The sequence below is a fragment of the Sparus aurata genome, chromosome 22, assembly GCF_900880675.1.
Source record: "Sparus aurata chromosome 22, fSpaAur1.1, whole genome shotgun sequence".
NCBI lineage: Eukaryota > Metazoa > Chordata > Actinopteri > Spariformes > Sparidae > Sparus > Sparus aurata.
The window spans coordinates 51710-63439 of NC_044208.1; the positions used below are offsets into that span (position 1 = coordinate 51710).

Sequence of the window (11730 nt, forward strand, 5' to 3'; positions counted from 1 at the left end):
TCTGTACTGAGAAATGAAGCAGACAGACACAGACATACGCACACCCAAACAAGGTCATCACAAACTTCTTCATAATTGTATGCCCGCCACAGACTGAGAAACAGGAACTGAGACACGATTTATTGTGTTATTTTGTAGTGTTTTAATGACTTTAAATAGAGAGGGTTAGATACATAAACCGTAAACTGACAATCTAAACATGAAGACACAAAAAAATTAGATAGCTATTGCTGCCCAATATATATCAGCATGAGTAGACAGACACACACACAAGTACAGGAATACAAGCACACACACATATATATATACACACAGGGACTCAGAAGGCCGAAATGAAGCCTTGATTTGAGTAGGAATGGATGGATGGATGGAGTTAATGGCAAAGTGATTCCACCCTTGTAGGTCCTGACTTTAAGTTTACATTTTTTATTTCCAATGACCTCCAGCATGGCTTTGTGGAGTTCTTTCAAGTTACAGACCCTGAATCGATATTGATGAACACACTGGTGACTGGTGTAAGATTAGGAATTGAGGAAACAGTGCCATTGTTGATCGTGTTAACAATATGTTAAGGCTTAGACAGATTTGTATTATGTTCACATGGTTCCTGTAGGATGCACAGCCCTTTCTCCACATTTGAAGTTCTTATGGAATGCAGCGTGGATTAAAAAAAAAAAGTAAAGTGTGATTGCTACATTATATGCCAGTAGACACCACATGAGTATACAAGAGTCTAAGGCGTCCAGTCAGCATCAAGTATCTCAATGATATCCTCAAGTATATGGGAATCTTCGGGTGGGCTGTCAAAGTCCGCATGTACCCATAGTATGGGCTGTAATAGGCTGTTTGTGTCGCTCAAATCGACATTGTCATTGGGGAAGTTCATCCTCATCGTGTCAAAGGACAAGTTATCAGTGTTCATACGCTGTAATTCGCATTCACAATACTCTGTGTCGTTGGACTGCACTGTCACATCAGTCTGGACACCCCTGTTATCCTCAGCCATCTCTCAGTAGAATTCCAACATGACTGCGATGTAGTGGTATTTGTAATGTCAAAATCCCAAGCCAAACGTTTGTGACAGCACTATTGACTTTCAGGATGCCGTGAAGGTCACAGATTCTGCAAGTTGGATGTTGAAGTTTATACACATAAGATGAGTCCCCGTCCAATAGCACGTAGCAGTTGAAGCCTTTATCCGAGACCTTGCGATTCATGAACAGAAGGCAGAGAGACAAAATGATTTGGTAATACTGTTTTTTTTTAGACTTTCATGCCAATAAAGCCTCTTTGAATTGAATTGACTTGAGTGAGAGTGAGAGAGAGAGAGAGAGAGAGAGAGTTTTCCATTCTGTACTCAATATTCTGTTTAGAAGAAGGAATTACTTTCAGAAACATGCACACGCACACACACACTCATAATTATTTCGAGAGAGAACTAGCAGAATATATCTGTACTGTCAGAGATAGAAAGCTGAGAGAGATCCGGACCAGGTACAGACTCAGTGACCACCAACTGACAATCTAGACAGAAAGACACAAAAAAGAAGAAAACAAAAAGTAAACATACCATGTGGTCAATGTTTGACAGGTGAGGTTGAGACAGAGATGTACTTTCTTACTTTTCTATAAGAGTTCAACTCTACAATTCTAGATTTTAAAGAGCTGAATGACCTCTGAATATTAAAAATGCTTCTGAGAGAAAGACACAGGGTATATCTGGCTACATCATATATATATCAGCATGCCGCAACCTAAGGGAGGAGGAGTGGCCATCAAACACACAGCACAGGCTCAACAATTTAAACAGGAATGAACAGGCTGGATAAAAGCGTGTCTTTTGGAACGGATGAAGTATCTTGGACAACACCGTACCAGATGGTCCAAATAACGACATTTGGATGAATGTAAATAACATTCAGCCCCACGTCTGTGTTTGCGTAACAGCACAGGCTCGAGAATTTAAACAGGAATGAACAGGCTGGATAAAAGCGTGTCTTTTGGAACTGATGAAGTATCTTGGACAACACCGTACCAGATGGTCCAAATAACGACATTTGGATAAATGTAAATAACATTCAGACCCACGTCTGTTTTCGCGTAACAGCACAGGCTCGAGAATTTAAACAGGAACGAACAGGCTGGATAAAAGCGTGTCTTTTGGAACTGATGAAGTATCTTGGACAACACCGTACCAGATGGTCCAAATAACGACATTTGGATAAATGTAAATAACATTCAGACCCACGTCTGTGTTTGCGTAACAGCACAGGCTCGAGAATTTAAACAGGAATGAACAGGCTGGATAAAAGCGTGTCTTTTGGAACTGATGAAGTATCTTGGACAACACCGTACCAGATGGTCCAAATAACGACATTTGGATAAATGTAAATAACATTCAGACCCACGTCTGTTTTCGCGTAACAGCACAGGCTCGAGAATTTAAACAGGAACGAACAGGCTGGATAAAAGCGTGTCTTTTGGAACTGATGAAGTATCTTGGACAACACCGTACCAGATGGTCCAAATAACGACATTTGGATAAATGTAAATAACATTCAGACCCACGTCTGTGTTTGCGTAACAGCACAGGCTCGAGAATTTAAACAGGAATGAACAGGCTGGATAAAAGCGTGTCTTTTGGAACTGATGAAGTATCTTGGACAACACCGTACCAGATGGTCCAAATAACGACATTTGGATAAATGTAAATAACATTCAGACCCACGTCTGTTTTCGCGTAACAGCACAGGCTCGAGAATTTAAACAGGAATGAACAGGCTGGATAAAAGCGTGTCTTTTGGAACTGATGAAGTATCTTGGACAACACCGTACCAGATGGTCCAAATAACGACATTTGGATAAATGTAAATAACATTCAGACCCACGTCTGTTTTCGCGTAACAGCACAGGCTCGAGAATTTAAACAGGAATGAACAGGCTGGATAAAAGCGTGTCTTTTGGAACGGATGAAGTATCTTGGACAACACCGTACCAGACGGTCCAAATAACGACATTTGGATAAATGTAAATAACATTCAGACCCACGTCTGTTTTCGCGTAACAGCACAGGCTCGAGAATTTAAACAGGAATGAACAGGCTGGATAAAAGCGTGTCTTTTGGAACGGATGAAGTATCTTGGACAACACCGTACCAGATGGTCCAAATAATGACATTTGGATAAATGTAAATAACATTCAGACCCACGTCTGTTTTCGCGTAACAGCACAGGCTCGAGAATTTAAACAGGAATGCACAGGCTGGATAAGCAGGTCAAATGAAGTTCAGACCCATGTCTGTGCTTGCACAGAGCACAGGCTGTATTAGCGTGGCAAATTGAATCCAGACCCACATCTGTTTCTGCGTAATGTCACAGGCTCGGGAATTTAAACAGGAATGCACCGGCTGGATAAGCAGGTCAAATGAAGTTCAGACCCACGTCTGTGCTTGCACGAGAACAGGGGCTGTATTAACATGTCAAATTGAATACAGACCCACGTCTGTGTTGCGTAACGGCACAGGCTCGACAATTTAAACAAGAATTCACAGGCTGTATAACATCGTGTCTGTTGGAACACATGACACAACTTGGATGATACCGTGTCAGAGGGACCAGGTGTTGTCAGTTGGATAATGTGAACTATTCCATGAGTCATCACAGTGCAGTCAGGGTGTGTGGATGTTGTGTAAATGACTGTGAATGGCCATGTCAGCAGTGGGTGGACTTCCAACCACTGTGAAGTCAATGCAGCTTCCCTTGACCAACCAACTTTAAGCAAATGAGTCAGGCATGTAAAAGGGGTTACGCGAGACACATCGACATCACACTCCTTCAGACTCTGAAGGGAGAGCTACTTACTTGCGCTATTCTCACCACACCGAAGGTCACAACACACTCACTGTGCACAGCCTGGATGACTTGCAACTAATCTTCTACTGGAAAATAGAGTGACTTTTCACGAGCAGTGCTATACGATGAAGGACGACACTCGCTTCATTGTGACAGACCACCCGCCTTGGTATTACAGGTCTGCTCACGAGAATGTTTTCGAGTGTGGAAGTGCACTAGGACTGTTCAAGGCGGTGGTCGACCTGATGCTACGCAAGGAGGGTGAACTGTCTGACAGGGAGAAAGGGTACAGGCCGAAGAATGTCTACAAGACCATCAGGGACAAGGTGATTCGAGACGCCTATACTATACCACAAAAGCCGTCACGCTCTCTGTTGCTTGCGCTAATGGACCTTGTAGACATTGAAGGTGGAAATGGCTTTGAGTCTATGGTTGGCGTAGACAGGGCTGGTGTCAAACACGTGCTGCTGGCTTTAGGTAACTACACCACCTTTTTTGTACCGAATAAAAACCTAACAAGCACCAGCGGCAAGACAGTAATTCCTGTGGTCACCCAGTACTCTGCAAAACAAAACCTCGTGTTCCACGACGGCAAAAGGTCTATGGTCGGTACGTACAATGTCGGGATTAGAGCAATGGACAAAAGTGGCAGTGGAAAGTCGCACTTTGTGCAGGAGGTGCTGTTTGTCCCCGGGTTCGAAAGCCTCGAGCTGTTGAAACGGGTTACGCAGAACAAGTTTGAATTTTGGGACATGGCCCTCGAGGTCCCCACACACAAGAAAGCCCTGACCCCGTCTTTCCAACAAATCAAACCCTTCCAGTTGTTGGTGTGCACAGATGATAAAACCTTGTCATCTGCCCACTGCAGTGACGCGCTGACCTCTCGCATGGAAGACGTGCAGCCCATGTGCTGTGTGCTAGGTCCTATACCAGCTGAAACGTTGAAGAAGAAACGTGACATCAGCGTGGACTGTTTCACTGAACAAGAAGTGAGATGTAATCTGGAGCGCTTCACGTACCAGCACGGTGGCGCTCGCACTGTGTACTTTAGACGGAACGGAAGACTCGTAGATGGCAATCGGGTCAACTTGGTGCCCGTTGTTGCCCTGAGAAAATGTCAGGCTCAGGCTCGTAAACTGTATGTGTCTACCACATTGAGGTTTTACAGGGCCGTCAAGCAATGTTGCGTCAAGGGCAATGGCGAGTTGGTGAGCTGTTGGAATGAGACACTGCAGGAGTTTGACAGAGGTACCTTCGTCACCGGACGCGAAATGTATCAGGAGATATTCGGCCCTGCAGTGACAGCCTTCATCAAGCGTGTGAATCCAAACAGCTGGTGTATTTATTTACCCAAGCACGTGGAGAGTGCAATCGTGGACCCTACAATGGTCGAGATGGTGGAATTGGCCATTAGGTTCATGGACAACAAGATCCCCCATGCGTTTGCAGTGGCAGAGCTGTTGTTTTGCCCGCTTGATAAGGTACGAGACTACCAAAAGGTTTGGAACATGTACTTGTCTGATCCGACTATTCACACATCTGTGAGGAAGAAACGTCTCAGTGTGGTGGAGGAAGAAATGAGAAGGGACTGGAAAGCTTTGACTGACATTGTCTCCAAGTATGACAAAAAGAGACACGGTGAAAGAGGCAACCACATGGTCAGAGAGTGTGAAAAGTTGTGCAAACAGCAGACCCTGGATAACGTGAACAAAGTCTACAGAATGTGGTTCGCTATTATGAGACACGACACAGACAAGGACAAGACCAAGAACAAAGACAAGCCCAAGGATAAGGAGGTCGTACAGATGTATGCCAATGCTAAGGTGATGTTACTGAAACTCCGCACTTATCACAACAAAGTGAAAAAAGGGTTGAGGCTGGGAGAAGGCGAGTGTGAACCGGTTAGTTCATCACGACGGCGGTTGTCATCGTCATGATCATCATCATCATCATCATCATCAGCAGCATCGGCAGCATCAGCATCCCCTTCACACTCGGAAGTCAACACTGGTACGTCTTCCAGGTGTCTGACTATTGAGAAGCAGTACATGGACAATGAGGCTGCGACTTGTGTTCGTGACAAAGATGACAGCCCGTTCTCTATCATAACCCCGGACCCAGTTCCGTTGTCAACATGGATCAAGAACATGTCGACTCTGCTTCTAAGCGAACCTTGGCTCAACGATGAAAATAGTCTCAGGAGAGACGCGGTCTGCACTCTCCTGAGATTGGATAACACTCTGTTACACAAAAAATACAGTGATATCCTTCGCGAGTGGGTGATTGCCAACCGAACCGTAGTCGGGATAATCAAGAGTTACGGGCTACAGGACAGACTCAGCAAAGCCCTGGTGGATTGCTTGGAGACCATGTCCACCCTCAGCTGGAAACGTAAGGTAGAGTTGTCCTTTGGAAGTAATCAGGATGAACCAAGAGGACACCACCGCCAGCAGCAGCGGCTCCAACCCCAGCAGACGACCAAGGAACTTGTTGTGAGGCTGAAACGACGCGTCGGTGCTGATAACCGAGCATGTCATCAGCCCAATGCGTTGAAGCGAGATCACCCAGGGTTTGACGCTTCAAGAAAATCATCAGGGTTTGATACTTCAGAAAAATCATCATCAGCCTCAAAGTCATCCGTGTCCAAGAGTCACAAGAAAGCTCGCAAATCACAACAAGGAGAGTGTGGCAGAGTGCGGAATAGGTCCAATCACAAGGATGTGAACATTTGCCTGAGCAAGACTGAGGAGGTGAACTCTGAGGGGGAATGTGTGGATGAAGACGAGGCCGCGGAGGTGAACTCTGAGGGGGAATGTTTGGATGAAGACGAGGCCGCGGAGGTGAAATCTGAGGGGGAATGTTTGGATGAAGACGAGGCCGCGGAGGTGAAATCTGAGGAGGAATGCCTGGATGAAGACGAGGCCGAGGAGGTGAATTCTGAGGAGGAGTGTCTGGATGAACACGAGGCTGAGGAGGTGAACTCTGAGGATGAGTGTCTGGAAGAAAACGAGTCTGAGGAGGTGAACTCTGAAGAGGAGGACTGCCCGGAAGAACGCGAGGCTGAGGAGGTGAACTCTGAAGAGGATGAATGCCTCCTGGATGAAAACGAGGCTGAGGAGGGGAACTCTGAGGAGGAATGCCTCCTGGATGAAAACGAGGCTGAGGAGGTGAACTCTGAGGATGAATGTCTAGATAAACTCGATACCGAGGATCTAGGCCTCACAATGAAGTACGACAACTCTGAGCCTATTGGTGACTATGACTATGCTGATGGGTTCATAGACGACAGGTCTATTGATTTCCAGTACACCGGTGATGAGGAAGAAGAGACTTTCCACACGCGGAAAGCCAGGACCAAAAAGCGCAAGTGTAAAACTAAGAAGAGGGGACACAAGAACGTGTCATACTGTGATGAAGACGAAAATAACCCTGAGCCTGTATGTAAAAAACCTCGAGCACACAGTCGTATGCTACAAACTGACTCTGACGAGGAGAAGGAGGAGGATGTTGCTGGTGGTGGTGATGATGATGTTGATGAGTTGCTGATGCCCAATGTGAAGCCTGTCAAACGTACAAAAAAGTACAGGTTGGACAAGCAGAGTAAGGCAAGGCATAGTAGGAGTGGTGACAATGTTGAAGAGAAGTCTGATGAATACTTTGTTCAGGATGATCACAGTGCTTGTAAAAGGAGACAAAACAAGTCTGATGATGAAAGATGTGTAGAGCCTGAGACACGACCCTCCTCCCCAAAGACGCGGCCCTCCTCTCCTACTAGTAAACGCAAAGTTGTCAAGCTGTCAGACACTGAAAGTCATAATGACTGCCACGGAGGGGAAGAAACACACAAGCAAAAAGGTATAAAGAGGAAGAGGGAGAAGAGGTTCAACTCTTCCAACAAAAAAGTCACCCACTCTCCTATTTACTCTGACACAAAAAAGGAGGAGGAGGAGGAGGAGGAGGAGGAGAAGGACAGAAGAGCATGTGAGACCCGAAGGTACAAGTCTGATACACCCAAACAGGAGCTTCAAAAGACAGAAGTCGGGAGGCCTCTGTACCAAAAAGGTCTTCTCGAATACCCCACCAACAACAACAACAACCACCCCAGAGCTACTACATCGTCTTCACACAAGAGTCCTATTTCACACTCCCAAGTGCGGTTGGGTGGAAAGAAAGCTGTAAAGTCACCCACTAAAGCTACTACTTGGCATAGTGACACTCAAAAACAAAAAAAATCATCTCATAAGGAAAGGAGAGAGGACAGAGAGGATTACACCACCCATCCGGCTGAGCCCTCTTTTGGGGGTTCTGATTTGGAATCAGACTTTGGTGATGATGGACCACAGAATAGATCTCAACCTAGTCCGGGATCAAGCATCCTTGACACAGACTCTGAAAATGTTATCATGTAAGTGAGATCATCATCATCATCATCATCATCATCATCATCGCCACCATGTCTTCTTCCCAGGTGAAAAAGAAGTGCTCTCTATCTGGACCCCAAAGTGCTTGTATGATACGATATTTAGAGGGTCTAGCAAACAGTGTGTGTGTGTCCCAGCTACAAGAGCCTTGTTCATCTTCTGTATTACTGTCATCTAAGTATTCCAATCCAGACACAGTAGATGACACAAAAGTCAAACCGCTCAATACTCTGGACAGGTATTTTTTAAAGAAGAGTTAACCTTGTTGGTTGATAGCAATGAGAACATTGCCACTTGCAAAACCAATGTTGTATGTACACGTTGTAAAAGACTAAATGTAAGCACACGTTATACTGTCTGTTTCTTGTGTATAATAAAATGTAATCCTTGTAAAACAACAACAACTTGTACAATGTCATTTGTTGCACAGTTTTCTTTATTTCCACAGCATACAGAATGTGTCATTTCAATGCAAAGTGATTTGTTTGTGGTACATCAGCATGTAAGCTACACCATTTAATGATCCTGCTTCATATGTCGTCTTGACATCCTCCCAAGAGCACAACTTTACTAGAGAATTGTCCGCAAGATACCACTTGTCATGACATCGCACGTAAGCTGTGTAATGTCCACAGTATTGTGTACCACGGTGAGCTATAACTGCATACAGTTCATATAGAGCCTTGTCGACACTCGGTGGTTCAGCTCCTCCTTTCATGTATTTCAAGTCCAATGTCTCTGGGAAAGTGAAGCGTTTCTCTGTCTTGACAATGTGAGCAGTACCTCTGCCAATGTTAATAACCCGTGCTATGGTCATGCACACAGCGGGGGGTAATGATAAAACCTTGCTCGTGATTTCACACTGAGTCCTTGTGTGACACGTTGTACAATAATAACCGTTGCAAACAGCCAAAGTGTTGTCAGAGTATTTCCGGATGTACTCCTGCAGCTCGTTGGGAAAATTGTCTTGCATCAACACAGTATCCCAGTGTTGGTGTCATTGTTGTTGTTATAATTATTACAATGTGAGTCAAACTACCACGTAGGAGTGAAACCCAACCTTACACAAGTATTTGAATAAAGAAAAGCAAGTCAAGAAAAAGACTGTCGGTTCAGACAAGGTTTATTGTACACAAACTTAAATCACATTGATTGTTCTACACTGGAACAACAAGTATTGTGACATGTGGAGGACAAAAACATGTGTATTGACATCATCAAGATAGATTCGATCTGTAATGTTAGCTCTAGTACACGACAGACATTACATTCAGTTTGCCATGTCAATGAGCTGTGAGTCCTCACAGTTAAAGCGCACCACACCATCACGCACAACGAAGCCGTACTCAGATCCGGGTTCAGGTCTCTTCAAGTTCCACAATTCCCAGACGTATTTCATGGTCTTGAACATTAATCCACAAGTAGACTCTGTCCAGTGCTTGGATTGGGTTTTTGCTGGGACATTTGTGAAAGTAGCCAGTCTCGTACCCATCTTGAAATAGTCATAAGAAGGAGCTTCGCTGACATCCCAGAGTAATCTCTCCAGCTCTCGACACCAGGAGGAAAAGGACTTGTGGTTGGTTACAGCTCCGGTCATCAATCTCTTGATCCCCAGTCCCATCGGAACTATGTTATAGTCAGTCCCACACAATGCCATAAAGATCAACTTTTCCATGCGTGCTCTGTTGTCTTGGAATGTCTTTATGCGCACAAAAAAGTACCTGCCTGCCTGGATCAGCTTTAAGAAACGACCGTGGCTACCCTTTGGTACCATCCCGTTCATGTAAGCTTTACTCATCTGCTTGAGGTAACTCATTAGCCTTTTCTGTTCCTTGATCGGGTCCACCTCGCGTGAAACATTGGCTAGATCAGGAACCTCGGGGTCCTCTAGACAGGACCTTTTTCTTTTATCGCCGGTAGAAGGAGGACTTTCCATCAGCTCGCAGCCCGATGGCAGAGTATTGTTGGATGCGGGGCATAGTGTTTCAAAAACGTATGAGACCGTCTTTGCACTGGAGCCTTGATTTACATCACGCATCAAATTGTCTAATCTTTCCCGCGCGTTTGACTCAAAGAACACAGAAAGAAATGAACAGTAAAGCGATCCCCTGATCCCGGCTAGGTACAGGTACCTAGCTACTTTTTCCTTAAGGTTACATTTGGTGGTGTCATACTCATCCAAAATGGCCTCGAATGCATTGTGCTGTTTCCGAGCTCGTGGTAGCAAGTGGTCATCATCATCGCCACCATCGCCACCATCATCATCATCTGCAGCAGTAATGTCGCATAGGACTCTGAACCTATCAATTGATGTCATGCCCATGAACGGTGGCACGGAGGGGTGGTTGTTTGGAGTGTCAAACAGTAGCTCACCAAAGGATGACTTGTGCATGCTTAGGTTCTCGTGGTAGCTCTTGTTGTCCATTCTCAAAGTAATACCCTCTCTACCGCAAGCCGTTAGCACAGCCAAGACGTCCGAGTCTCCCGTGCACACAGTCACGTAACCTGTCAGAGCATTGGCCAACTCCACGAGCAGCGTATCGGCTTCTGTGCTCGTACACAGTAGACAGGCGTCTCGTAACACAGAAACCTGCGTTGTCTCGGGGTCTGCGAAGGTTGCGATGAAAACGCCCGAAAGGCCCTCGGGTCTGTTTATTGACCGGTCTGCGTAACCGGGGTCTACGTTTGGTGGGTCACACTCGGGGCCTTTCGGATCTTCGAGTGTGCTCGCGAACAAGCTGCCGTCCCCACAAGCCTGCCGCTCCACGTTCCATTTCTGGTGGAATGACACCAGGTTATCAACCGAGGTTCGAGGCTCGTCCTTCAACAAGTCTTCCTTTGCACCGGTTACGAGGAACAGGTTGTTCTCCAGACCCATGATGGCCAACAGCTTCATCATGGCGTATTCAATGGCGCGCAGATTACTCTTACAGAACTCAATGTGAGGTGCGACGGGGCTATTTAGCCTCATTTCCCTCACAGCTGGCTTATGAGCCCTCGCGCCATCTTTTACGAGCACTACATAGCGACTGCCTTGGGTTTCCAATGCGTAATCAAGCGCCAGCCTTCTGGCCATGCTCGATATGGACTTGTGCGAATCACCCTCGAAATAGTCAATTTCCTTGACCTTGTGGATTACCATGAGATGGTCTTTCAGAGTCCAATCCTGTAGTTGCTGCGATTTCTCAATCAATTCAAACGGCGCGAGGTGAGGGTTTGCGAGCATCGCATGGAAAGCTTTATGTCTCAACCCCATTTTGGTTGTAGAAAAATATCAATTCAAATTGAGACAGAAACAAAAAAGACAATTTGGTCTATGACTAAAATGTATTGCGTCTAAGGTGTACAGAAGAGTGCAACACTGTTTGAATTTAACATTGTCGCCCATGAAAATGCAGTTATTCGAATGCCACTAGTTGGATGTCCCATCATTACACTAACTTTATTTTGTTTTTAGT

General features: G+C 45.4%; 1 protein-coding gene across 1 annotated transcript; it reads right to left on the bottom strand.

Moving 5' to 3' along the window:
* Positions 1-8738: 8738 nt before the first annotated feature.
* LOC115574533 (probable ubiquitin carboxyl-terminal hydrolase 8) lies at positions 8739-9245 on the bottom strand. The gene has a single exon (XM_030406122.1). The coding sequence runs from the start codon at positions 9243-9245 to the stop codon at positions 8739-8741; it is 507 nt and encodes a 168-aa protein (XP_030261982.1).
* Positions 9246-11730: the final 2485 nt, after the last annotated feature.

Bases quoted from the DNA above. Each gene is read 5' to 3' on its own strand.
- LOC115574533 (XM_030406122.1), bottom strand. From the start codon at position 9,245: ATGCAAGACAATTTTCCCAACGAGCTGCAGGAGTACATCCGGAAATAC.